At 49.0% G+C, this 27588-nt stretch overlaps 8 protein-coding genes across 8 annotated transcripts; 1 reads left to right on the forward strand and 7 right to left on the reverse strand.

Moving 5' to 3' along the window:
* Positions 1 to 448: 448 nt before the first annotated feature.
* MYCFIDRAFT_173100 (uncharacterized protein) lies at positions 449 to 699 on the reverse strand (the record flags this gene model as incomplete). Its single annotated transcript, XM_007926470.1, has 3 exons — positions 449 to 523; positions 553 to 612; positions 655 to 699. 3 exons carry the CDS (start codon positions 697 to 699, stop codon positions 449 to 451), a joined length of 180 nt encoding a protein of 59 aa, XP_007924661.1.
* Positions 700 to 11240: 10541 nt separating this feature from the next.
* MYCFIDRAFT_173102 (uncharacterized protein) lies at positions 11241 to 12022 on the reverse strand (the record flags this gene model as incomplete). The annotated part of the gene is made up of 9 exons (XM_007926471.1): positions 11241 to 11282; positions 11339 to 11411; positions 11441 to 11522; positions 11553 to 11624; positions 11660 to 11726; positions 11757 to 11834; positions 11877 to 11920; positions 11956 to 11973; positions 12001 to 12022. The coding sequence occupies 9 exons, from the start codon at positions 12020 to 12022 to the stop codon at positions 11241 to 11243; spliced, it is 498 nt and encodes a 165-aa protein (XP_007924662.1).
* Positions 12023 to 12049: 27 nt separating this feature from the next.
* MYCFIDRAFT_195207 (uncharacterized protein) lies at positions 12050 to 12808 on the forward strand (the record flags this gene model as incomplete). The annotated part of the gene is made up of 1 exon (XM_007926472.1): positions 12050 to 12808. The coding sequence occupies one exon, from the start codon at positions 12050 to 12052 to the stop codon at positions 12806 to 12808; it is 759 nt and encodes a 252-aa protein (XP_007924663.1).
* A 1055-nt stretch (positions 12809 to 13863) lies between these two features.
* MYCFIDRAFT_210767 (uncharacterized protein) lies at positions 13864 to 14531 on the reverse strand. The gene has a single exon (XM_007926473.1). The coding sequence runs from the start codon at positions 14456 to 14458 to the stop codon at positions 14054 to 14056; it is 405 nt and encodes a 134-aa protein (XP_007924664.1). The 5' UTR covers positions 14459 to 14531; the 3' UTR covers positions 13864 to 14053.
* Positions 14532 to 14896: 365 nt separating this feature from the next.
* MYCFIDRAFT_134216 (glycoside hydrolase family 79 protein) lies at positions 14897 to 16665 on the reverse strand (the record flags this gene model as incomplete). The annotated part of the gene is made up of 2 exons (XM_007926474.1): positions 14897 to 15807; positions 15864 to 16665. The coding sequence occupies 2 exons, from the start codon at positions 16663 to 16665 to the stop codon at positions 14897 to 14899; spliced, it is 1713 nt and encodes a 570-aa protein (XP_007924665.1).
* A 1294-nt stretch (positions 16666 to 17959) lies between these two features.
* Positions 17960 to 21352, reverse strand: MYCFIDRAFT_114365 (uncharacterized protein; the record flags this gene model as incomplete). The annotated part of the gene is made up of 2 exons (XM_007926475.1): positions 17960 to 21077; positions 21144 to 21352. Coding segments are annotated over 2 exons (3327 nt in total), but the record flags the coding sequence as incomplete, so codon positions are not given.
* Positions 21353 to 22601: 1249 nt separating this feature from the next.
* On the reverse strand, positions 22602 to 24758 carry MYCFIDRAFT_162893 (uncharacterized protein). Its single transcript, XM_007926476.1, has 2 exons — positions 23088 to 24758; positions 22602 to 23024 (listed from the first exon to the last, which is right to left on the reverse strand). Exons 1-2 carry the CDS (start codon positions 24478 to 24480, stop codon positions 22945 to 22947), a joined length of 1473 nt encoding a protein of 490 aa, XP_007924667.1. The 5' UTR covers positions 24481 to 24758; the 3' UTR covers positions 22602 to 22944.
* Positions 24759 to 26555: 1797 nt separating this feature from the next.
* On the reverse strand, positions 26556 to 26864 carry MYCFIDRAFT_195209 (uncharacterized protein; the record flags this gene model as incomplete). The annotated part of the gene is made up of 1 exon (XM_007926477.1): positions 26556 to 26864. One exon carries the CDS (start codon positions 26862 to 26864, stop codon positions 26556 to 26558), a length of 309 nt encoding a protein of 102 aa, XP_007924668.1.
* Positions 26865 to 27588: the final 724 nt, after the last annotated feature.

Below are 27588 nucleotides of genomic sequence, written 5' to 3' on the forward strand. Positions count from 1 at the left end.
AGAGCATCAAGACCTGCAGTCGGAAGGATAAGATACGCGCACGTGCCGCGCTCAAGTAATTCGGCTTAATTACATTGCATTCACAAGAGACTGCTCAGTTTGCCGGGATCCTGCCGAACCTGGCGATTATTCGTGCAGAGGGGGCAAACGGCCGTGAAGTCCAGACTCCCTCTCATATTCATCTTCTGAGACGCTGATGCATGTCAGAGAACAGATGTGGGTACCGCTGAAGGAGAAACGAATGAAGTCAATATCCTGGCAACCACGAGGTGCACGACTTGCAGCTGCAGTCAGAGCTATGGCTCGGCGTGATCCGATCGTTCAGAGCAGCTGCATATTGTATCGCCGTCGAAGCGAGCGAACTTTGATTGCTGACCACTTCCAACAGGCCTTGAACCAGACTCGACACGAAAGCGATAACAGCAATTGAATTCATCGAGAAGATTTGTCACGACTCCAAGAACACTCCATGCGCCTCTATCATTATTGCCCTCAAGCCGAGACCAGCGTTCACCGCGAATTCCTCTTGCGAATAACGCTCTACCTCCACACAGTCCCTCGAAGCTCGGTGCCTGAGGTACTGATCCTCGCTTGCGAGGGCCTAACGATAAGCTGGGCAAAACGACCACTTCCTACTACGAGTATATTGCGCACGCCAATATATATTAATACTATGCTTAGGCGGCGTAGAATGGCCATTTTGGAATCATTCTGTCTATTTAGAATATTTATGCGACGTTGTGTTATAAAGATATAGTCGATGCCCGAAGCCGACTCTAGCTTCTAGCTAGGAAAACCGTATATACCTGGGATCTATTAACAACTAATAATACCGTAAAAATATGGCATTAGTATAAGCTTGTAGCGCGTCCAATTTTAAGTAGGAAATGTATAAGGTAGCAGCGTATAAAGTATAGTACTAAAGGATAATCGCTAATTAGCAGAGGTTACTCTTAAAGCCGGCTTTAGCACTAAAACTAGCACTAAAACATTAAATCCCTAACTACTACCAATATTCCCGATATGCATATAAGCTTATAGCTGTTGCAAAGGCGACTAGGGAATATATAAAGTGTTTGTATATGCCGTATCGTATTTTAAAGATATACTTAACCCGTAGAGGAAGTCTTTGTCTAGTCGACTATTATGCAAATAGCGCTCTAATGTAGGGCGCCGTGTCGCATATGCGTCTATCTCTTAGAGCGTATTATAGGCGTTTAAGTCGAGCTCTTTTATTGTCGCCGTAGTAGGCAAATGTCTAAGCCTGTCTTAGTTAAGTAGGTCCATTTCTATATAATACAAAGTACTAACGCCGCCTCTAGTAAGCAGCGCGCTCTCTAGCTCTTTTTAAAAGACTTCCTCTTCCGCCGCCCTTCCTCTCCGAATTCGAGCGATCTATATAACTATACCTTAATTACCGCCGCCGCCGCTATGTCCTCCGGCGACGAAGAAATAGGCGAAGCCGCCTTACTAAAGCGTCCTAAAGATAAAGAGATAGGAGATAGCGACGACCTCGAGCAACAGATTAATGTTATATCGGAAGGTATATAGCTTACGTCGATAGCAGACGATACCTTTAACGATGCTAAAGGTCGAGAAGCTTTACAGAACGATATAGAAATCATAAGACGCGAGCGCCTTATAGCTATTATAGTAGAGGCCGCTCGCGCTAGCCTAGTTAGTAATCTAGCTAAACCGGCAGTCGAGGAGCAGTAAGAGGAAGAGATTAATAATATCGATAAAGACGATATCGATACTAAATTAAGTAATAAAGAAGAGGAAACCGACGAGGAGGATACGAACGCTAATCCCGCTTACGAGCGCCGGTACTAAGCAAGGGTAGATAATGTAGATAATACAGATAATACAGATAATGCAGATAATGCAGATAAAGAAGATAAAGATATAATCGAAGACAAGAAGACTAGGGTAAAGCGCCTCGACCGCGAGAAGCGTATGCCTATAGAAGAGTTTAATAAGGCGATAGAAGAACTCGAGCGTCTTTAGATCGGTCTAATTGAGCTTATCTAGCGATAGGTAGGACAACCGGGTACACAAACCTATCGCCGCCGACTTAAGTATATTATAGATACGTTCTCGGACGAGAAGCTTACTAATAGGCGACTTATACGTAGGCAGCTAAAGCAACTAGTCGGTACGCCGTTCTTCGACTAGTACGATCCTAAGGATAGTATAACCGAGTTCGATTTAGCTACGATCGACGCCTAGATTAAAACTACGGCGCTATTGTAGTACGACATGCTACGGAACGAGCTGCTACCTAACAAGAAGGCTAATAAGGGTACATACGTTTTCGAAGACTCGCGTAAGATAATGCGAAAGCGCATTACCGTGCTAATAGGTATCGTAGTTCGTTCGATCGCGTCGACTAATGCCTCTCGCCTTTATAAGGCCCTTAGTGTGTATCTAGTAGCTAGTAGTTGCCCTCGCTATATACTCGAGGTCCTTAACAATATAGGCATCGTGTCTTCGTATAAAACCATTTAGCGCATTATAGTAGAGAATGCTAAAGCGCAGATAGAGGCAATCCGGACGCTTGTATAGGATCTAGATAACGGTTAATAGTATGTATACTAGGACAACTTCAATCGCTAACGTAGAATACACGAGCAGACTACTAGCGATACTAGAACCTTTAATAGCTTTACTACCTCTTACATCGCCCGCAATCTATATATCCCGAAAGGTAGCCTAAAGCAGAGCATATTGCGGTACGATGTCCCTCTCGACCCGAGCGATATTATTAACAACATCGTAAACGACTAATATAGTCGACAGATCGCTACCTATTTTATAGACTAGGCGCTCGGTAAGCTCCTCGGTATAGAGATCGATTAGTATATAAAGAACTAGTCTTCGTCTACTAAATTTATTCGTCTAATATTTCTAAAGATCAAGCCTCTAAAGATAGATCCTCCGAAGGTATACTCGATGCTACTATCTATATACGATAAGGCGACGATCAAGGGTATATATAGTGTTATAGACGACCTCTTCCTCAATTTCATAGGCCTTAATCGCGATAGCGACTTCTTTAAGGAGCGGCTAGTTATCTCCGTCGGGGATAATATAACTAATATATGTAATCGAAGCACTTAATTCGAGAGTGTTAAGAGTAAGAACGCGTACGATACTCGCAGATTCATCCTTGCCTCGCTAGTATAGTTCTACACTTTTATAAATATCCTCTACGGCCTACTAAAGACTTACTAGAATACTAATAAGGATAGAGAGCTACTTAATTATTGTTTCTAAGAAGATGCGCGCTTCCTAAATCTAAAGCATCTTAGCAACGAGAAGCCTAAGTTCTTCCTTATATAGGGACTAGTAGAAACTAGTTTCGATAGCCGCATTGTCGTAGTGTTCGCCTAAATGCTAATCGACGAAGGCAAGATGCTACCTATTCGAGGAGATAAGAATCGTCTTAATGCGATAAAGAGGGCTGTTAAAGACCTAAGAGCGGTTAAATATATCGACATCCTATTAAAGATGTATAAGAAGCTATTTACGGTTAACGCCTAGCGCGGCGTAGCGACTCTAGTACTAGTGCTAACTCCTACGAGTGCTAGCGGCGCTCGTGCTTCTATAGGTACTAGCGGTGCTCGTAGCAGCGCTCGTAGCAGCGCTCGTAGCGGCGCTCGTAGCGGCGCTCGTACTTCGACGGATGCTAGCGCTCTAGGGCGCGATAAGTTCTTATCTAGTTCCTTAATAACACTGCCGGACTCGGCTAACCGCTTACCGCCTAACGCGCCGGATCCGGCCTTTACTACTATATGTCGTATGTTGCAGATATACATCCTCTTCTTTACTACTAAGAAAGCAGTATGTAAAGCGGATATTAGACATCTCCGCCGTGTCGTCGATCTGCTTATTTAGCTATTCTTAGGTAATCGCTAAACCAACTATAGCCGTATGCTAGTCTATCTACGGTAGTTGTTAAGTAACGCGGCGGATAAAGTGTTACAAGAGGCGATCCTTACTTCCGGTGTCGTAGTTAGGGATCGTAAGGGCTATGCTCTTGCCTCTAATAAACTAGTTAAGTTCTATAACTACGATTACTCTAAGGATATAAAGAAGTACTCTAATTCTACTTATAGTATCGACGCAACCTTCCGTAAGGTCGCCTTAAACCGCGAAGCGTCTCGCGTAGCTAAGCAGATCTTCCGTACCGGTCTTAGTATCAAGAACAACAACACTTATAACCGCAAAGATATATCTGTTATAGTATTCAACCTAGCCGAGAAGATCTTAACCGAGGGACAGGCTAGCTAGTAGAGAAAGGCCGGTGCTCTTTCGGATAATATCGAGTAGCTTAGATACGACAAGCTTGCTACTACTATCGAGGAGCTAAACACTGCCAATCTCCGCCTATATAAGGGCCGTGCTAGCCCGCTACTTCGCTATAAACACGATAAGGATACTGCTAAGCGCGAAGAGGGCGGAGGAGATCGTAGTCCTCTTGCCGCTACTAGCTAGAATAATGAGGTATAGGCGATTCGTAGGAGTGATAGCTTCTATAAGCTTATAGAAGGCAATCTCGAGGAAATAGACCTAACCGGGAATTAGGGTAGTAGTCTGTTTGTCGGGGCTGGCTTAGATAGCGAGATGTAAGGCCGGAGCTAGCTAGGTAGAGGCAGTTAGTCCGATATAGGCCAAGATAGAGAGTTAAGTAGTAATGGTCGAGATTTGGACGGTATTGCAAAGGCTGGTTGCTATATCTAAGACGTAATATTATACTGTCCCGGGTCTATATCCTCCTAGGCCTTATAGCCTTAGGTACGGTTATATGCTAGCGGAGATAGTCGCTGCTCTTGCCTCGAAAGTGCGATAATAGATAGCCGTTATTGTTGCCTTACTATTGTCGTGCTGCTATTAGTAGAGGCAAACTTTACCTACGCGGCGTATATCGACCTCCGCTTTCTAACCTTAACTTCTTCTTCTTCTATATATATATACTAACACACTAACACCCCTAGCAACACACTAGCTGTCGGCTCTTAATAGCAACAGTGTCGATACCTCTTTGTCGTATATAGGTAGCTCTATAGCGATCAACACTATTCCTTGCTAGTTCTGCGGCTTGCTACCGATAGAGCCGCTTATCTAATAGTTGAGGTTCCTCGGCAGGTGGTTTATTTAGTCCTTTCTCTTCGAGGTTTAGTCTCCGATGGGCTTTACTAAGCAAGACGTTGCGAGGCGACTCTCCTAGCGAGTAGGTGTACTATAGCTTTAGCGGGCGTCGACTACGCATTTAACCGAAAGAGTATAGTTATTGTTAGATCGCAGTCTTATCTTAGTGCAACAGACTACGGGTCTCGGGTGGATTAGCGGAGGTAAAAACTCTTTAGTAAGGTATACCTATAATACGGCTGACGGTCTAACTCGGTAAAAACTCTTTAGTAAGGTATACCTTAAGTAGCGGCTCGATAGCGACTCTCCTACTAAGTAGGTTAATAGACTAAGTGGGTTAATAGATAGAGTGGGTTAATAGGTTCGTAGCATTGCTATAGGTCTAACTCGGTAAAAACTCTTTAGTAAGGTATACCTTAAGTAGCGGCTATAGGCTTCCTACGTTCGGATTCTTTATAGAATAACATACGCGCATCTAGTTAAGTCGGCGTAACGCCTTCGTTAGGACTGTTAGTTATAATAACCTTATTACGTAAGGGCCTCTAGTATACTTAAGCCCGAAGGCGCTTAGTCTTAGTCTTCACTGCTATACGACTGCAGCCCTTTGCGCATTAAGACTGCTATTCGACTACAGTGCGTACCGAACCGAACCGATCGAAAGCGCATTAAGACTGTTATCCGACTATAGTGCGCCTCCTCTTCTAGTAAGCGTATCAACATTGCTATACGACTGCAACGCGCTCGACAACCCTTTTCTGCGGTGTCTCTAACACTAAGGGCGCGGTTACACTCTATTGTTGTCTAGGTACTAATAAGTGTCGCTTTAGCGAATAAGCTGTTATTGTTTCGCTTAATAAGTCCCGTCCTATATACCTTGTCTTCGGCTATGCGTACTATAGTTAGTAATAGAATGCGTTAATTATTGCGCATTGCGCGTAGCATATAGGCTATATATAATGCTAGTATGCTTCGGAGTGTGTGCTTCTACAGCCGCTTAGTGCCGCTAGTTAATCAGATCCCCGGACGCTACTGTTCGTTTTCTCTGCCTTGTATAGTAACCAGTTATCGGAATAATCGTTCTAGGGAGAGTCTAAGTAATAGAGGGCGTTAACGTAAGAGGGCTATCGTAGCTTCTCGAAGAGTGCTTGCGCTCGATGCATGTTATCGCCTTACGTATCTATCCTTGCCGTATATATTGTAGTGCTAATAGCTGCGGTACAATAAGTATAGTGCTAGTCTCGCTAGTCTCGCTAGTCTTACTAGTCTCGCTAGTAACTTCTCGCTAGTGTTAGTAACTTCTCGGGTTTCGGAGGCGGTTCTTAGTGCCTAAGGCGGCCGTCGTTATCGTATTGGACACTTTTGTTAGCGCTATTTGCTAGAAATGCGCGCAATCGGCGTATCTCGCTACATTGGTAATATACTGTTATAAAAGTCGTAAAAGTCGTAAAGTCGGTATTGTAAATACGCGGAAGGAAGCAGCTATAACGTTTAATCCCACTAATCAAGCGCTCTGCTATACTAAATCCGGGGTCTTAGCGGGACTCGGTATCCTTGTCGCTTCCTCGAATTTACGCTTCTCGCCTAGCTCTTATATACTATCGACACCTACGACTATCTACAAACCCTCGTCGCAAAGAACACAATAGAAAAGCCTGCTTAGCGAGCTTATAAGGACACGATAGAAGAGCCTGCTTAGCGAGCTTACGAGGACATAATAGAAGAGCCTGCTTAGCGAGCTTACAAGGACATAATAGAAGGGTAGTAAGGAAGGACCTTATTAAATGCCAATTCTAGCGCCAATTCTAGCGCTAGCTCTCGTAGAAGCAGCTGAACCAGGCATCCTACATTATATACCGGCTCTCGCAGAAGTAGCTAAACTAGCGCTAGCTCTCGTAGAAGCAGCTAAACTAGGCATCCTATATTATACACCGGCTCTCGCAGAAGTAGCTAAACTAGCGCTAGCTCTCGTAGAAGCAGCTAAACTAGGCATCCTACATTATATACCGGCTCTCGTAGAAGCAACTTAACTAGGCATCCTACATTATACGCTAGCTCTTATAGAAGCAACGCGATCGAGCGTAGTGTTACGGCTTACTTTTCCGGGGATAGGATAAGGACTTAGCGAGCTTATAAGGACATAATAGAAGGGTGGTAAGGAAGGACCTTATTAAATGCCAATTCTAGCGCCAATTCTAGTGCTAATTCCAGTGCCAATTCTAGTGCTAATTCCAGTGCCAATTCTAGTGCCAATTCTAGCGCTATTTCTAGCGCCATTTCTAGCGCTATTTCTAGTATAGGCTATAGCTAGTTTCTTATACGCCAGCCCTCGTAGAAGCAGCTCAACTACGATACCTACGACTATCGACACCTACGACTATTTTATACGCTTCGCTCGATAGTGCTTTACCTACTCCTCTTCCTACTCCTAAGACTACGAATAACGACTACGGCTACCCTCTTTACTACCTACGCGGCTACCTACACGGCTGCTGCTAGTTATGCTATACAAGCCTTCGCTACGCTTAGACAGCTTCCGCTTACGACCGCCGCGAGTCGTTAAGCTAGCGGCATTAAGCAGATGTTCAGACTGTTCGGCGGTACGAAGAGTCGCTTCTAAAGGGCGTAGTGGACTCTGGACTCTACGGCCTTAAGAAGGAGAGGCACGGCGCTTATCTCCGGTAGATGTAGATGCGGTAGGACGGGCAGGGCGGTTACGAGTGCTTCTTGTTACTAGAGCCTCTTCTTCTATAATAGCAGTCTCTCGCTAACGGGCTTTACGAGCTTTGTTAGCAATTGCGAGCTTGCGGGTAGACTCAGCCTTAGCGGACTTCTTAATAGCTTTACGCATAGCTGCCTAGTCGTCGGTCCGCTACTGTAAGCGGGTACGTTAAGGGCGTAGCTGCTCTAGCTAAGACGCCTAATCTACTGTCTGCTAGTTGTCTATACTAACTCTAGCTCTAGCTTTAGTACTAACGTCCTCGCCGCGGTTAGGTTGCTTGCCCTTAGCCTTTACGCTCTTGCGGCTATCGGCCTTCTTCTTCTTAGCCTCCTCCTACGCTACGTATACCTCTAGAGCGATACGGTTCAACTCGGCGATAAGATTAATAATCTGTTATAGTCGATCCTATCGGAAACTATTACCCGAAGCGTCTAGATCATTCTACTGCTTAAGACTAGGAGCAACTTTGTATAAGTCCTCTACTACTAGCGCTTTACCTAATGCCTAATCTTCGGCGGAGTCTATATAAGTGAAGATGTCGCATATACTATAGATGAATTTGTCTAGTATAAAGAAGCTTAGTACGATCCGGAAGCGTCGGTTTGTATTAGGAAACAGCTTGTCTACCTACTTAGCGTACTAACTATATACGAAAGGAAAGGCGCATCCTACGCGAGTACCTTTCTACGGCGAAGTAACTTTAGATAGCGCTATATTAGTAGGAGCTCTAGTATCTATATCGAGGAAATCGGACACCTCCGGATTGCAGATATTGCAGCAGAGGCCTTCTAGCGTAGTTATCGATAGCTCGTATATACGCTTAGCCTTACCGAGGTAGGCGTTAATTACCTTACGAGGACAGAGATTCCCCGGTAATAGTAACAGGTGCGAGTTAATAATGCGACGCTACGGCTCGGGTACCTTCTCGCGACGCTCTAAATCATCCTTAGTCTAGGTCTTTAGTCGGCTAGACTGTAAGAACTCGGCATCGTTATCGTCTATAATACTACCGGCATTAGGGAATTCGTCTTCTTCCTCTGTACCTTCTCCTAGCATCTCGACTACTCGTAGACGGCTTAGGCGCATAGGTGTATACGGCTATCGAGAGCGAGTTTAGATAGATGTTGTAGCGATAGAGATAGTACCCGGCGGTGCATCCTTAAAATTATCGAATACCTAGTACGGCAATATGAAAATGCTATACGCCTATCCGACAATATCGCGACCGCTACGACCGACACGCTATACTACATCCTCGACATCCTTCGTAATTAGAAACTTAAACTAGATCGCAATCTTAATGTTAGGGACATTTAAGCCGATACTTAGTGCTAGGGTGCTTACTATTACTCGGATTGGTCTACTACGCTTACTAAAGATATTATATCGCTCCTTTTGATCGGCTTCTACGATATACGAGGTATAGAAGGAGACAGTAAGACGGACATCTACGCCGCTACTATTAAGGATAGGATTATAAGAATACTTCTTATTCTAATCCGGGCTGTCCTTAGTTATATACACTAGACAGTTGCGAAGGAACTCGACTATCTCCTATACTAGTATACGCGCGTCCTAGAAGATAATAGTCTTATTAATTTCTATTAGAGTAGCTTCACCGTCCTTTACTCTACGTACAATCGCGAAGAACAGACTCTTATAATTTCCGAGCTCCTTAAAGAGAAGGGGTTTAACGATATAGGTAATGTCCGGACGGTCGATACTACTACGGAAAATCTTCGTTATATATAGCGTAAGGCCAACTTCGCGAAAGCCGGCGTTATCGAGGATGTATTGTTATATACTAGCCTCGATAGATAGCGTTATAGACATACTAAGCTAGACAGTATCGCGGCGTACGATTGAGCATAGCTAGCTAATAGCAGCAAAGGCAGTACGGAAGTCCTTCTATTTCTTAACTAGATATACCTTATCGATCGCAATAAGACTAATGCGGCGGCGAACGTACGGCTTTGCGAGGAGATCTCGAAACTCTAGCAATGTAGCCTGTTCCGGACCTATAATAATGTACTAGACTTTGCTATCCTTAATCTTCTTATACTAGTCTAGATCCAGCTTTTTCGTATCTACATTAATAACTATCGAGGTTACTAGCTTAATATCTCTATTAAGCGCCTTAATAGCTGTATTCTGTTCTTCTTCGAGGCGGATAAGCGGGCTAATTACGATCGTAGTTTGCCCTATTAAAACCGAGAAGGACTAGAAGATTATACTCTTGCCTTTACTAGTACGTACTGCGATTAGCGCATCCGACTATCTAAAGGTAATTGCGTTAATTCTATCGACCTAGATGTCTCGCGGCGAATAATCGCGCTCTAGGTGCATCTACTTTAGTACGCGGCGTATACTAGCCTCGATAATATCGCGCTAGACGTCGACTAATTGCGGGCACTGCATTGTATCGTAGATTACCTACTATAGCTGCTATAGTAACATATTAGGAATATCGGCGCATCTCTCTATAAAATGCTATAGGTATTGCGCCTCGTTATTAGGCAAAGGTACAGCTGTATTAATACCTTCTAGGCGCGTACGATAAGATACTGCGGATATGCTAGCTAGAAGGCGAGCTAGGTTGCTATTAGCTATAGTAGTAGTAGCGTCTTTCCTCGGCCGACCTCGACCTCTTCTAGATCTACTAGCGACGGCGGCGGCCCTCTAAGCCTTGCTCTGTTTCGGCATGCTTACTTAATGCGCGTACGTATGTGTATAGGTATGCGTAGGTGTCCGAGATAGTGTCGTTGCGACTCGATTGCGGATATTAGAAGCGGATATTTAGCGGGAATAAATAGGTTGCTTTATACGTAAGAGGTTGAAAACAGTTACGCGCAACACTGTCTTAGAGTGTGCCTAGTCGCGCTAGACAGTGCTAGAATGTGCGTATTAGAAGTGTTAGGGTCTATATATTCAAAAAGGTGGATTTTGGCTATCTTAGTCCGGGCGCCTATACTATAGCAACGTATTACTTTAATGACTTAGACAACACTTAGAGGAGATTTACGGTATAAAGAAGGCGTAGATTACTAATTACTAGTATTGGAAGTGGTAGTGTTAGTATCTTTTCTATAGCACTTCGATAGCGACTCGAACTACTAATATATTCTAATACATAGGTTAGAAAGTATATAATTTCTGTAGCTATAAGTTCTCGACAATATATTAATTTAACTGCGGTATGTAATTTTTTGCGCTGCGCTCGAGGTCCATTTTCGCATTGTCCTATATAAAATAAGCGTAGTTGTGTCGCTATATAATATATAAGGTTAGAAATAATGTTATCTAGTGATAGAGTTGCCTAGGTTATCGTTAGGCGCTCCGCTAGAGCCTTGGCTTCGCCAACCTGAGGCATCTACGGAGCGACTAAGTGGAGGTAGATAACGCTCTGCTCGTGCTCATGTCAAGATCTCGAAAACCGTAAATCCGGCTTAGCCAACTAGTCATTGCCACGCCTTTCTGCAACCTCGTGTACTGCACATGGCAAGCCGCTTTCTTCGCTGTCAAAGCATGGCTCTCCACTGTTCTCCGCTGATCTTTTTCTCCCTTAAGCACATAATCGCCGCAAGTGGTTGATGGTAATTCCAAAACAGTACTAGCGCATCCTCATGTGAAGGCTGAGTCAAGCTTGGCGTTGCTAAGTTTGGCCAAGACTAAAGTTCCAAACATCTGTAAGCTCGCTTGTCAGTCAAGATCTCACTCGGCGGCTTAGCCGATCTTACCTTCTTTCCATCAACTTCTTGTCTTTTGCTGCATTCCTTCGAACAATGGAACGCCTTAGCCTGCCTTGCCCTCCAGGAATACCATGCTCAGCCGTGAGGATCGTGGCAGCGCTTACAATCTATGCAAGCAGCACCGCCTTTGCATGAACGCCAAACCAGTCATGACGATCATGATCATCTGACAGTGAGTGTAGTTCGAGACCGGTGGTGTATAAGATTCTGAAGCCCTGAGACCAAGATCATTATCCAACATCGGAACTAAGCAATACCATCAGCGTCTCTGAGAGCCTTTCGTTATTTTCTCCTAGGGTCACTCGTTCAGACTCCAACAGTATATATCTACACAACCCACCTGCATATCAATACCTCACACATCACACAACATACTTTCACTCAACCTGATCATCATCCTCATCCTCCTCCAGCAACATCAGAGGCAACAATGCTTTCCTACACTTCCATCTTTCTCATCTCCCTCGCCGCCATCGGCTCCCTCGCAGCTCCAGCCAAGCGCGACGGCAACTGGCACGACCAAGGCCTCACCGCCTCCGAAGCCGCATCAGTCGCCGCCGGCTACGGCCAACTCATCCGCCAATACTCCACCGACCTCGCCAACCAACTCCTAACCCCCAACTTCACAGACTACTCCGAAGGCGTCAACACCCTAATCAACTCCTGTCCCCAAGGCCCCTCAGCCCAACCGCTCCCTCTCCTCTCCGCAACTTTCTCCACCCGCGCCCAATTCGAGCAAGGTCAAGGCGAACAACCTCCCATCAACTTCGAACAGCTAAATCTCTGGTATAATCCCAACTCCGTCACAATCCGTTGGAAAACCACGAATACCGTCAATCTCACTGATGCGAAACCCGTCATCGGGTTGATTACTATGGAAGTCGTCAAGGCTGTTGATAGTACTGTATACCCATACCAAATCAGTACGGTTTACTCGGAATTCGATTCTGGCGCTTGGTTGCAGAATTTGCAGGAGGCTGGGATCTGTTCTGGTTCGAACGTCGAGCCTGTTCCGAATCCTGGGGCTCCTGCTCCTACTGCTACCTACTCGGCTCCGGCTAAGGATGCTCAGCCTACACCTCCTGTGGTCACTGAGATCGCTACGGCATACACCACCGCTTATGCTACTGAGACTTGCACAGAGACTGCGGCTGCGGCTGCGACTTGGAGAGCAAGATTTATGGTGTAGGCCGGAAAGGAAAGGAAGGAAAGGAAAGGGAAGGATTTTGTCATTTTGAGCGAAGGTGTTAGGTTTCGATATCCCTATTTGGTTGGCTAGATGTACTTCTTAATGTCTTGAACGATGACGATGACGATAAGCAAGGGAAGATGACGGCAAAGAAAAACCAAATTCATAATCAGTGTCCAAATTCAAATCCTATTTCTTACTACAACTCCCCATCAATCCGATTATTTCTCGCATAACTAGAATTTCGGTTCATGGATACATCTCTTCAATCCCTGTTATAGAAAGACTGTGTCAGATTTTTTTGGATCTGATCGATGGTAAGGATCAGATTCAGATTATGCCGCGTACTATGCATTTCCCGCAGACTGCGGCAGGTTCCCATATCCAGTAAGGACATCCGTGAGTTTCGTAGTTGATGCAACGGTATTTTGCATCTGTGTTGTCGTCGATTGGGCGTGGGTTGAAGGGACGAGAGATTTTGGGGTCGATTGGTTGGCGAGGCATGGTTGGGAGAAGATCGATGCAGTTGAAGAGAGTAGAGGTAAGGAGAGTGTCGGTAATAAGTCAAGGTTGCGGTGATTGATCCATTGTATACGTTTTCTGAGCTCATACGAGGCTTTTGCCACGATGCTGCGTGAAGTGATGCCGTCCGTGTACGTAGTCTCTATAGCTGCTGTTAGATCATCGTTCTATTTTATATTCGCCTTCCCAATCGTACAAATACATAACCACCACACCAAGAAGAAAAAACTTCACTTGGGTCCGGGTCTCTTAGTCGAGGCGGTCTCATAATAATCGGACCAATAGTCTGAAAACCCGCATTCTCATCCTCAGCTTTCCCAGCAATGACTTCAAGACCCGCCTCAGCTTCCATATGGTGCTCGAGATCCATCATCACCATAGAATACTTCCTGAGAGTGGGCAATCCAGGGATCACATTCGGTACACCATCTTGACGAGCCTTAGCGGCATCATCAGGCACGACAACAAATCTGATGTCGTGGAAGCTCTTGTTGCTCTTTCCAGCCTTTCTTTCCTATTCTTGACTATCAGGGCATGTCTTGTTGTGTGTTTGGGTGCAATGGGTGGCTCAGCGATCGATTTCCTAGAGCATCCAGAAGATACCGGGTGACCTTGGCGAATATGTCTACAGTGACAAGAAAGTTGGAAAAAACACAACAACAACAACACCACAAAACCATCCAAACAAAAGAAGAAGAAGAAGAAAAAGTCCTTCAAACCCACTCACGACCCCTCCCTCCCCGCATCCCGTTTCACCGGCACCCCATACCGTCCCCGTTCCTCCTGACTCTGCTGATACGTCGGAAGCGACGTCCGTTGATACGTCGTCAACGGCACATCATTATTCCCATTATTGCCATTTCCTTTCACTCCACCATCATCACAAGTACATCTGGCCAAAGCCCAATACCACCAAGGAGTCCAACAAGCACTGAGATCATCGTAGCAATGACATCCCAAAGCTTTCCTTCTTTCGAGCATTTTTGTTCGAGCGCGGTAGACGAAAATTGAGCTTAGGATGGATGTTATGAGGACTATGATAGCGAAGATGAGGATTATGAGGCGGTAGGTTTCGAAATTGGAGTCGGAGTCGGAGTCGCGGGTTTGTAGGAGGTGGGTTGGGGGCATGGTGGGTGAATGGATTGATGGATGGGGGGGTTTTTTTTGGCTTGGTTGTTGGTGGTGTAGTTCGGATTCTTTTGTGTGATCGATTGGGAAGATCCTGATCTTGGAGATTTGTTCGATGCTGTGCTGTGGTGATATTGTATGCGAGCTACCACCCAGTCACACCGGATTGCACTGCGCCTCCTAGCCGCAGCCTGAAGCGCTATATGAATAGCTACAGCCCCAACGCCCCATACTATTCCCAGCGCTTTGTGGAACGTTGGCTGCAGATAGGCTTGCTCATACATATTTAAGCACAATTATATACATGTATTGGGTTGGAACTTGGGCGTGCACATATACGACGAGCGATGAAGCCACCAGTGCTTAGTAGCCGCCGCATGCGGCACAATCGCATGCATGCAATCAAGCGCGTTGATATTTGCAAGGTACTGTACAGTTCTACTTACCGCCCAACCAAGACCAACGCCCGCGCCAGCCTGAGGACTTCGATTGGCTTGACTCTCGCAAGTCGCAGACCTCTTTCTCATCAAAAAAGACGAGAACGGCTTCACTGCCTCGGACTTTGACGATACCGTCCGACCCAACGCGTTCGATGGCAACCTCTCCTTCTACCTTGGCTTCTTTGAACGATTGCCCAGCCCAAGTGACTTTCTCTGTTAACTTTTCATCCACCGTTGGAGCTGTGAGGCGCTTGACATATGCTTGTCGGCCGTGTCCGAAGCGTGCATAGCTCTTCTGTTCGGCAAAGACGTTGAACTCGGCTGTATAGTCGTCTGTGGAATTTGCATAATATGGCTTCATATTGATGAGAGCGAGTTTGCTTAGAGTGCCATTGTTGTAGAAAGCATAGCCAGAAAAGTGGTCGCTGCTGAGTGATGTTGGCGTGTCTAAGGCTCTGATCTGCACTCCCGCTGTGGCGAAAGCTTCGGCGAGGAAAAGCAGACCGGTGTACCCTGGAAGCACGCGCTGGGGACCGCGTTTGGAAGTTGTAATAGGGTATAACATGGAGTAAGTGGAGAAACCTGGAGATCCGTCATCACCGGCGGTATTGCTTTGCGTAGTCGATTGGAAGACTAGAGTTGCGCCTTGGTGCAGATAGCATGCCGAAGCATTCCGTACAGCGTAGATGAGCTCTGTGTCGACCTCCCAGAGCGCTTGTGCGAATGTGTCAGAGACATTAGGGTTTCCGGAACAGGCGATGGAGTTGAATTCTCCTATGATCCAAGGTGTTCCAGAATCCAGAGCTGCTTTGGCCGATGGCACGATCTCGGTGTCGGCGTACTCCACGAGCCCGGTGTGGTTTAGAATATTTTTGATAGTGGCGAGTGCCAATCGTTTAGGATCACAAGCTAAGATCCAAGTCAGCAAGCACAAGCCTGCATTCTGGACGACAAGTTTGACTTACTTGCAAAAGCATACGAATGTATGCTGTACTCCGCCACTTGCCCAGCAGAGTTCACTCCCGCTGGAATGATATCAGCAGGCCTAACATGGAGCGGCGTCTCATCCGTAGTCGCCGAAGAAGCCTCCCAGCGGGCCTTTCCAAGCTCATTCGAGACCGCTTCTCCAGCTTCAGCATTCACAGCGGTATCAATCGCAGCAGTCCACTCCTTCCACTGCTTGACGTAGTTAGCAGTACTATTCTGCCACCTATCCGGATCATAATTCGTCGGCTCATTTCCCAACTCAAAATACTTGACAAGATCCGGCTGGTATTTGATCGAGGCGACCGCCATATCCCGGGCGATATCCAGGCTATCATTACCAAAATTAAGCGTCGAGATGAATTTTGTGCCCTCGGGGAAATTCGACCAGCTCTTATAGTAATCCGGACCAACTGTCGTGCGGTAGACTCCTCCTTTTGCATTCGTGATCCTGACTGGGTTGCCTGCAGATGGATCGAAGATCATGCTGTCCATGGTAATTCCACCAGGTCGAATCTCCGGCTTGCCTCCATGTTCATGAAGAAGACTCAACGCGCTGAGTGTGAAATTGTTCGGGCTACTCGCATTGCCGAAAAACTCGACCCAAAACGCAGGCTCGAAAGAGAAGCTGGAGAAGGACGAAGTGTGCTTGATCGAAGCTCCAGATGCCGTTTGTGGGATGTGCAGATTTATAGCACTACTGCTTGAACCATGTCTCCAACCTCCTGCCGAGACGCAGCCAGCAATGCCCAACGTGGCCGTGATGATGCTTTTAGATGCCATATTTCCAACTTCCAGGACCTTTCATCAAGTAGCACAATGCCTCTCTTCACTGCGGCTGAGATTCTCAGCTTTAGTAGAAACGTCTCTCGACATGAAGTGGAGCCGATGAGCATCCATCGCGAGGTCGCTTATACCACTGTCGTGTTTGTGAGGGGAAGGAAAGGATAGAGCATAGTTGGAGTTTATCCGCGAATCTCGTCTCGCCAGGAGTTGCAGTTCGCCTCCCCGGTCCGAGATGGACCGAGTGTTGGTGCCAGGATCGAAGACCGCAGACGCAGACCGCATTCAAAGGCACGAGGACATGGCTTGTCGTGCATCTCATTATATGACGACGACACAAGCAAAGAAATCAAGTCACAAAAGAACACTTCCCGGTATCCTCTATCGACACTCCTTCTCAAAAGCCTGTAAAATTCCAGCTGAAGAGGCGGAACAAGAGGTTAGCTTAGCGTTGTACATACGTAAAAGCGCTTTGTTGGTCGTTAGAGTGCACACACGTTGGTGCATAGATGTATGCCAGACAGCTGGAAAGAAGTACCTCGGCCTGAACCCTCAGTCAAAAGTCCATCAATTTTCGCCCTCTCACACAAGATCTCTTTCAATCCGCCCATCTTTCCTGTCCCAGCGCCGTTACAAACTCCTCCTTTGCCTACTCTTTTCACACACACACATCAAAATGGTGATAAAGATACAGGGTGAATCGTCAAAGTGCCGTGCAGAGCGACACTTGAGAGCAAGAAACGCTGGGAAGCGCTTGCAGAAGAATGTCCAAGAAGCACATGCTCATGTGACAAGGCTGAACATGGTCGTGCGTAGGATGTGGCCAACGAAGCCAACATCGTTCTCCGAAATCCCTTTTTGATCAGAACGGGTTGTGCTCTATAGCTCCTCCAGGTGCAAATGCGCAAACCACCTGTAAGCGCCAGTTTCATGTCGAACAAAACTCCGCTCCAAATGCTAACAAAGAAGGTCCGACCCATGTGAAGTGTCGGCGGTCGTGGCCTGTTGCAAGCGTGGCCTAAGTCAGACAATATGTGGTGGAAGTGTCAAGTGGTCGTTACTGTGAGTGTAGAATAATGATTTTTGTGTCGCGGCCGTCATGCATGAGAGTCAGATCTCAACGCTGCTGTGAGCATTAGTCGAGTCCTAAGGCTCGTCTTTGTTGATCAATGGCACTTACTCTGCCCCTGCGGTTGCCGCCCATTTGCTGTACCTGGCCCTGCGGGAAGAATTGCTGCGGCATTTGATATCCGTAACCATTAAGGCCACCGTTGACGCCAAGCATAGGATTGGCGAATGCCTGCTGCCCATAACCTGTCTGCATTCCAATGCCAGGCGGCATCATTGGCGAGCCACTCATGTTCTGCCTGTATGGATCGACCAGTTGCGGAGCTGGTGATGCCGCGCCGTATGGAGTCATGCCAGCTGGGCTACCATAAAATGCTGGAGTCCTGGCAAGTCCTCCTTGCGCAAGTATTGCTTGTTGATACTGGAGAGGGTTGATCGGGCTAATACCAGCGTTAGACATGGCGGGACTATGAGTGTACTGCTGCACGTACGGATCAAAGCTGTTGGAGTCCATGCTGACGGTTCGCTGTGGGTCGGGACCGATGCCCTGATCCATCATCTGTTGCTGAGCATTTGAGTAAGGTGATCGACCAAAACCGTTCTGAGCGGTGTCGAGATGTGGCAGATGACCATTCATTTGCCTATTCTTTGAGCTGGAGCGGCCATCATGGCTGACTGGTGTACCGCCGTGTCGAGTCGGCATGCCCACCTCGTCCATGAGACGCTTATAGCCTTGTGATGGTGCTGCCTTGAGCTTTACGAGCACATTGCGTACATTCTCGAGGCATTGTGGTCGGATGCTCTCGTCAAGGAATGGGGTTGTGAGAACCTTGAAAACGAAAGTAGCTCCGCAGGCTTGGTCAGAGATGATGTCCGTGAGAGTTTGGTCTTCAAAGAAGAGGGCCTGCAATATGTTGTCGCGAGCATCTGCCTCGTTGCGTTGGTTGATAATCTTCAGTACGGTGAGGTACGCGACCTTGTGCGTGCAGAGGTGAACGAGATGCGGGATGAGTCTTGGCGCTAGGACGGATCGGCGTCGGGGGAAGGTGCACGTGTCGAGGAACCAGGTGAGGAGGAGAGCGCCGTTCGAGTTGGTTGCCAGTTGCACGCTGTGGAGTGCAATGGCAGCTGCCATCAGACGCTTCTGGTCATTCGTAGCAAAGTGGCTTTCCAAGCAGGCACGCATGGCGCGAGCACCGAAACGGCCTTGAGCGACATCCCACAGCCTGTTCAGCATCGTCTCGAAAATGAAGTTATTGAGCGGTGCCTGGAAACGCAAGCAGCATTGCATGACATAGTTGCCATACTGGTCCAAGAACAGATTGACACCATGGGGCTTGAGTGCATTCACAATCATCTGCATCTGAGAGGGTGTGCGTGCCACATCAATGATCTTCTGCGCAGCCCAGGTACCGTTCTTGTGTACACCAATTTCGGCCAGATGAGGTGCAATCTCCGTGAGCATAGCTTCTTTGGTCTCCTCTGCGCAGTGCTCGAACAACTTCTGAACGACTGTGTTGCCAAGGTAGTCCGATGACAGCTCGGAGATTTCTGGCAGCATATCCATGGCGATGTTCTCGATCTCCATCGGACTGCACGAATTATTGTCGATGCGTTTCCTGATCTCACGCAGACGAGGAGCGTCGTGCATGCGGCTGTGGCTTGGCTCCTGAATTGGCGGCATCTCGGGAACGTAGTAATCGAAGCTCATCGCCTCTTTAAGACTTTCAGCAATTCGGCTCCGGTCCTCCTCAGTTGCACCAAAGTCGCCCACAATGTTGTAGATCTCTTCACGCATGTCGAGCAAGTTCGGGGTGATCAGAGCGGCAGCAGCAGTCTCAGCATTGATGTTGCCGGATGTGTTACCTCCCCCGAGCGAGCTATCGATACGATTCTTCGAGACGAATGGATCTGGGCTTGGAGAGGGGTACGCGCCATTCGCTCCTGGGGTGTTCGATGCACTCTGCTCTTTCGCGAATCCAATCCTGATGGGTCCGCATCCAGGGAAGATCTCCTTGCCGTTGCACTGAGCCTTGGCCGCAATGGCGCTTTGAATATTCTCAAAGTTCACGAAGCCACAGCTCTTGTGCGTTAGCACTCTGGCGAACTCGATGGGGCCATACTGGCTGAATATCACGTTCAGCGACGACACCGTCGTTGAAGAAGGAATGTTGCCCAACCATAGCGCTCTGGTTGGTGTCTCCAGGTTGGCCTCCAGCCCGCATTCGTAGGACTGCTTCTTATTTAGGTTCATGTTATGGACAGCGGCCGCAAGACCACTAAACTCCGAGCCGTCATTGCTCTGCAGATCCGCTGCGGTGATGCTGTTGTCCAAGCGTGATGGCGTGGGCATGTAGCTACGCATGGCGCGTGATGATGGCGAATCGAGAACGCCGGCAGTGCGAGCTCTTGGTCTCGTTTGGCTTGCGTAGTTGGCAAATGCCTGCACTTCAAGATTGTGTTGTCTGACGGCCTCGTGAATGGCCGCAGCTTGGGCAGCAGCGGCTTCCGACGTCGGGGTCATGGTGCCGCTGTACAGCTGTTGCTGCAGCTGCTCATATTGATCCAACTCATCCTCATCACCATCTGCGTACTTCTCTTTTGCGTTCACCGAGTATGATCTAAAGCGGTTCGCGGTATTGCGGTTGTTGTAAGCGTTGAGTGCTGCGAGATCGGCAATTGTGACGCCATTCGCTCGCTGTTGACCCATGAGCATGTCGTGAGTGAGACTACTCCTGCCAGATTGTGGTGTATCAACTAGGCCGAGATAGTCCAACGTCCTCACATCGCCATCGGCAGGAGATCCATTTGGCGAGGATGGTGCATCGGAGGATCTTATGCTCTGCAATGTGCTCGCACGCTCTCGACCTGCCAACCAATTGCTCGCAAACAGAGAGCTGCCAAACGGGCTCGTGTTGAGCAGGCTCGTACGCTGCGGCATGGAGCCAGCTCTCAAGCGTGACAGTAACGCTGCATTGCTTGCTGGCGGGCCACGGGCGCCGGCGGTGGTGTCACCCTTGGCAGGCGAGCTCGCGCCGGTGTATGTCGCGCTGGACGGCGTCTGCTGGCCGGACTTGGGTACAAGCGAAGACTGCGAGCCATTAAGAGAAGACATGACAGGGAAGCGCGATGGTACAGTGCCCGCTCGAGTTCTTCGCAAGGATGAGGATGCGGAGTTGTTCGGACTGCCGCCAGTAGCTTGGCCAGCGTCGAAGTCAGGGAAGCTGTCGCTGCCGGGCGACTCTGGAATAGTTTCTCGTAGTGGTGTGGAGTGTCCACTGCCAGTCGTGGGTGGTCCCCAAATTTGCGGCGTCAGACCTTCTTGCTGCTGGATCTCACGTGCGCTGCTGCCAAGTTAGCTCCAATGCTCAAGCAACGTATGTTTTGGTTTTGATATGTAGATGCCGTACCGCTTGGGGAAGAGACGACTGCCGTATTCCTTGGACGGGGAGCCAGCTCCAGCACGACCATTGCCCAGCGGATAGCGGAGGCCTGACCCTGCAGGCTGCTCAATGGGCGAGTTGGCCTGCGACGTGTTGGCAGACCTCGACTGATTCATATTGAGTTGAGGCAAGCCCTCGAGGTTCAGGTGATAGTCTGGGCGGTTCGAGGGAGCCATTATCAATTAGAGTTGGGGAGAGGGTTTCGTAGTAAGAAGGCAGTGCCGGAGGATTGCCTTGACTAAAGGAGTGTGGGTGGACTGTGCAACAGTCTCAATGTACAAGCGACAGCGACTTTGGTCGGAGGTCCGTCGAGGCGCGGCTCGCACGAGGAGAGGTGGTCAAATGCCGGGCGAGCAGTTGATGGGTAGGTATGCGGTGCAATGCGATATGAGTTGATGCAGTGCCCGTGTCAAGTCCAGCTTACCATGTGATGTGATCCTGTCACAGAGCGGCCAGCGTGCACAGCACAGGAACAGCAGCGGGTGCGGAGGCTATCGTGTCGTGTCGTGCTGCTGCGACGGCGGCGGGCACCACCAAAATCTTATCGCACAGTGGAGGGCGGTGGGTGAGGTGGTGCAGAGAAGGGGTGCTCGCGTGCGAAGCGGAACAGCGAGTCTCCTGTCTCAGCAGATCCAAGGAAGCAATGGCTTTGTGATACAGGGCGGCAGGCGCCCGGCCTCGCTGGACTGTGACGGGTTGGCGCTGAGACTCGATGTGTTTCGATGTGGCAGCGATATAGGTCGGGGTGGGCCTCTCAGGAGCGTCTCGAGTCGTGGAGATGGGGAGCGGAGGTGAGGTAAGATGCGTAGGCGTGGCGTGGCGTGGCGTGGCGGAACGGCGACAGCAATAGACAGAGCCGCAGCGATTGCGGGCTCTGGAGAAGTGGAAAAGGCGAGCGGTGCGGTGCGGTGGCAGCGGTGCGGTGGAGGGGTCCTGTGAAGGTTACGGCCACCACAGCATGCCAGACGCCAGCAGTAGTAACTTAGTCGGCGGTGGTAAGAATTGTCGCTCGACCGACTCCCTCGCTGCAGCGCAGTGGAAGCCAGATGGAGGATACAAGGGTCCGGACAAGCTAGCCTCTTCAAGCTGTAGCCCGTTTCACCTCGTCGCCGTTGAAGCTGACTCGAGGCAGGCAGGGCAGGCCGTCCGCAGCGTCGTCTTGCTTTGCTTCACCCATTATATAGACCAGCCAATCCTCACCAGCAGTATACATATACTGTGCTGCTGCGTGCGTGCGGTCGTCAGCGCTCCTCTCTGTCTGCCCGACTCCTTGCAGCATGGCGGCTCTTCATCCACCGGCAGGACTCAGGGGCCCACGCCCAGTTCTCCTTCTCGAGAATCTCTCGCAAGGAAAGCCGCCCGCCTTCCCATTGGCTCGTCAGCCTGCCGCAGGAAACGTGAAACAGGTCTAAGCAGAGGAAAGCGCGCCCGCGACTGCGGAAGCTCGTGTGAGAGGCTACTGACACGGGATGCTGATGGCCATATCACATTTCTGCGTCTCAGTCGTGCATTCATCATGCTGCTGGTAGAAATGGCCCGCGTGGCCGCTTGTCTGCTCATACATATATCGCATATCGCATACATGCGTGTGGTATCACAACCCTCAAAACGCCCACCGTAAATGCTGTTCGATGCAAGAAAAAAAAATGTTCCTGTCCAGGCGACGCGCCTCCCGCTCCTCCTGATACACTCTGAGCGCACAAGGCAATGTGTTATCGCCGCCGTGAGACCAAATCTCGAATCTGACGGCCCACGTCAGCAACCGCGTCTACGATGGCCAATTTATTTCTGTATCGACGTGCTTCCTGCTCCTCTTCCTCCTCCTCGTGCTCCGCCTTGTCTTCGTCGTAGAAGACTGCAGATAGATTAGCATTGCTATAGCAGTCGTATATAGTAGAAACGTGGACTTACTTCCAGGCTTGATGAACCAGCTCACGATGAAAGCGCAGAAAAACGTGGCGCACAAACACACAAACACCGTCTGGTTAAATTTGCCTACGGTGGCGGCGAAGATGGCGCTGAAGACTGCGGGCGCTACGACTCTCGCGAGAGAATGCAGTAGTCCAATGGCCCCGAGCAGTTGTCCAGTACGATCGGGAGGCACGTGTTTCGTGAGTGCCGATTGTAGGGTTGGCGATCCAATGCCACCAACCGAAGCGATGACTCCAGAAAGAATGAATACTGGACCAGACCTAGCAAGTGTATAGCCAAGATATCCCAACACATCAAAGAAGATGGCAAATCGAAGAATGAACAAGTCGAAGTTGTCGCACCCCGTGTTCTTGCTTCGTAGCTGATCAGCCTTCCCACGCACCAGGCGAGTGAGCAATGGCAGGACGACCAGCAGACAAATCACTCGACTGCTGTTGACAATCGTCATGTATTTGCCAGATTCAAATGTTTCCCATCCGAATTGCTGGCGCACGTATATGATCCCGACAGCAATGCTGCCCATTCCAACTCCAAAGACGATGGTGTCGACAGCCGAGAGCACCAGAAGATTTCGTCGGAGAGCTCGACTGCTTCCAGGACCCTTGGGTCGAAGAATGCGGAGAGGTTCAAGCAGGTTCAGCGAACGCAGTTGATTGATCCAGTCTGAATTCGGATCACGCTGCGACATGAGGTCCTCATGCTTCTCCCGTGCCAGCTGTTGTCGTTTCTTCGACAAAGATTCCGGCACTGCCAGTCCAATGAACAAGACAAAGCCGACGTGCACACCAGCCATAACCCAAAATATGATTGCAATCTTGCCTGTCCACTTCACGATGTAACCTGCAACGATAGGTCCAAGTGCGAGGCCGGTAAACAAGCATCCGTGAAAATATCCAAATGCGACGCCCCGTACATTCGGCGGCGTGCAGTCGGTGGCATAGGCATTCGCGATGGACATGGCCAGCATGAAGGATCCAGTCAGTCCATCCAGAGCATAGCTGGCAAGCAGCACCCAGACTGGGAACTTGGTCGGGAAAGTTGCCGCACAGATGGTGATGATCTCGCCGCAGATCGTTCCAAGACTCGTAGCGATAAGAATCGGCTTGCGTCCATAGCGATCCGAGAGTGCGCCCAGCTTCGGAGCGCTGATAGCAGACAACACTCCAGCAATGACGGAGCCCCACAAGTAAAACATCGACGTCCTCGCGGACACCTCAGGTATGGCGCACTGGTCATTGTCGCCACCGTTGAAATCGACCGGAGCCATGGCAAATCCAGGCACCATCGATCGCTCCGCAATGTATTCTCGACACACCAAATCCAAGATCAAATTCATCTTCGGCGCAATGATGCCACCAAATGCGCAAGCCATGATGAAGAATGGGCATAGAACCCACCATATCGATGGTCGCCTGTACCAAGGCAAATGTGCGAATTCTATGCTCCCCGGCCACGACGGCCGCCTCTCTTCCTCCTCCTCCTCCTCTTCTCCTTCTCCTTCTCCATCGTTCGACGCCGGCGATCGCGGTAAAAGTGGAGATCGTTCGCTTGCGAGTTCTTGTTCTGACACTTGATTCACCTTGATACCAGGTGTCGCAAGCTTTGCTGCCTCTTGCGCCTTCTTCTGTTTCGCCTGTTGTTGTTCGCGCGCAAGTGCCTCGGAGTCCAGCTCGACACCGGCCTCGAAAGCTGCTTCGCTGGTATCCATGATGTAGTAGTCCCACGTGTGTTTGCTGACCTCTGGCCGCTCTCCACTGGTCCTTGCGTTTCTACGTTTTCCAGATCCCCGCGAAATAGATCGAGCGCCAGACACACACCACCTGGTACCGATAGCAAGGTCGGTATTGCAGTCCCGCGCAGTGGTGACGACTACATTAGCTCACGCTCGATAAGCGACAATAGCTCTCCTATCGCTCTACGCGACACTGCAGAAAGTAGAGGAGAGATAGATAGCATGGTAGTGTGAGAATGGAATCACGGCTATCAGTAACTATAACCAATTCTGTGCTCCTGGAGTTGCTCGGTAGTAGGTCCGTGGTTGATTTCCAACAAATCGATGTGATGGCTTGAAAGAGCAAGGACCAGTGTCAGCTGCCGACTGGTCTTTCTCCTATCGGCCCACCTATTCTTATCGCCCTGTCCTAGACAAAGCTCACCTTTTTTCCTATTTGACAATTCTATGCATTCTCTGTGTTCCTACGTTTCATGCTGCGTTGGCAAGTTCCTCAATACGACCACAACAAGGCATGACGAGGCACAGAATCGATTACAAACACATCTGGCAATCCTGCTGCGGCAGAGCTACGCCAACTCGTCACCATTTCTCCAACACGGCACCCCGTGCAGTAGCGTGCATTGCGGCTCCTTTGTTCTGCCGTCGCTGGACGGCTAACGGGCAAAGAATAAACACCGTCTCCTGTCCGGCGACTTCACCTCGTTCTTAGAGGCCAAGCATACGCCTACATCTTACTGTACAACGTGGCAGCGTGGCGTGGCTCCTCCGGCGGTCCAGGATTCTGGGTGACACGACTGCCACCTCGACTCAAGCAGAGGCTCGTATCCCGCTGCCTGACATTCGCATGGCAGCATGAAAACGAAACCGAGCTGCAAAGTCGTGTCGCCATGCATTGCAAGGGACTGTGATTCGCTGCGTATCGATCGTTCCTTGCAGAGTAAAAGCCAAAACTCCGAACCAGGTCGCTCGCGAACCTAGATTTCGCTGAGCCGAACAAAGAAAGGTGACGACAAGGTGATCGCGTTGCTGTCGAGAATGGACCAGAGGCAACAGTGCCATCTAGAGGAACCTCACTACAGGAGCATGGAAAGCAGATAAATTGAACAAGGTGAAGCTTCAAGGATTTCCATTTGCTCAGGGCCGTTCGAGCTTAGGCTATAGGGCGAAGCAAGCAGCTAAAGGCCTTCTTATCTGCTCCCGGTAATCAGGCTATGGAGTCACCACGCATCATCCCGCGAGTCGCAAGAGTCTTGTCGCTGTCGTTTGAATGCCTGAGAACCTTATGTCTCGGGCGGCACAACCGGATCTTTCACAGTGGCCACTTCATGGTCACATCATCGAGACGTACTAAGGGTCAGAGAAATGCCACTCTTCGGTATCCATCTAAACTCGACCAGGCAATGCAGACCAATATCAGAGACACACAACATCAACTCGCTACGGGGCTGACATGTCCAAGCTCCGGTCGAGAATATCGCCTTTGGCATTGCAGCAAAGGTTCTCCTGCAAGCGCATCGGCAAAACAGGCAAGCTAATATACGAAGAAACGCGGTCCCATCAAAACTACAGTACGGGCGCCAGACAGAATTCAAAATCTTGAAAAGCAAAATGAAAATGGAAACATCGAAACGGCCTCAAAAGCTGTTCATTGGACTTACTGTATACTAACCAGCGCCACAAATAGGTAACGCTTCTCACAATCCTTCGGCTGCCTAGATCATACGCCCAACAACCTTCTTCGCCCCTCTCCCATACCAAGTCCTCTCAAGTTTCCCGCCCGTAGCATCATCAACACGATTAATAGCATTCTTCTTCCGATGACGAATAAACCTCCAGATTTTGAAAGCGATGAAAGCGACGATCAGGATTGCGAGGACGGAGAAAGCGATTGCGGAGTTGCGATGATACGTTTTGTACCAATCTAGTTTCTGCTCTAACTTCGTGGTGTTGCTGTTGCTTGCGGCGGAGGTCTCGAGGGAAGCTTTGGCTTGTGATGGGTAGGGGTAGACTGAGGTGGTCATGGTGGTTGCTGTAGGCATGACGGTGGTGGTGTGCGAGCGCGTGGATGTGGTGCGCAGGGTAGTGAAGGTTTCGTCGTCTGATGATGACATTCTGGTGATGTGGTCTTGTGTAGAAGATTTTCTCTCGGGATTGATTGCTTCCAGAGCAATTTGTTCGTGTAAGTCTTCTATGCTGTGCGAAAGGAAATACTTTCGTGTGTGTGGAAGTGGATTTTATTAACACTTTCTTCTAGTGCACAAAGAAAGCCTGGTGAAGGCTAATGCGGTGAATGGGACAATGTTATGAATGGAAGAGGACAATGGTGAGGTTACAATGAGAGCTATTCAGGAAGACAGCCCTCGTGCATTGTTGTTCGACAATGGCGAGCTTACAATAGCCAATAGCTTTGCAGAGGCATGCGTTGCTGTGGGATGGCGAACTCGTGATGATATGCCTCACCGCGGTGATTACATGGACCCGCTTGCTGAGAAGCACCGTCACCTGAGCTCTCCCGTCTACACAATAGCTGTTCTCCTCTTGCAGGATCTCATCATCTCACTAAACAAGACCAACAAACGCACGAACAGCATCAACACTGGCAAGCGAGAGAGCCCACGAGGTTAGCAATAGCTTCTCTTCACGCGTCCTTCATATTCGGGGCACATCGCTTCAAATTTCAATCCTTCCAATCAATGTCGCACTACTCCCTACCAGCGCCAGACTCTGCGTGCACTCCACCGAAAG

Source organism: Pseudocercospora fijiensis (assembly GCF_000340215.1).
Source record: "Pseudocercospora fijiensis CIRAD86 unplaced genomic scaffold MYCFIscaffold_3, whole genome shotgun sequence".
Taxonomy (NCBI): Eukaryota; Fungi; Ascomycota; class Dothideomycetes; order Mycosphaerellales; family Mycosphaerellaceae; genus Pseudocercospora; species Pseudocercospora fijiensis.

Coding starts and splice junctions, on each gene's coding strand:
- MYCFIDRAFT_210767 (XM_007926473.1), bottom strand. CDS start 14,458: ATGCCCCCAACCCACCTCCTACAAACCCGCGACTCCGACTCCGACTCC.
- MYCFIDRAFT_162893 (XM_007926476.1), bottom strand. CDS start 24,480: ATGGCTTGCGCATTTGGTGGCATCATTGCGCCGAAGATGAATTTGATC. Junction 23,025..23,087: donor CTGGTTCATCAAGCCTGGAA/GTAAGTCCACGT, acceptor TGCAGTCTTCTA/CGACGAAGACAAGGCGGAGC.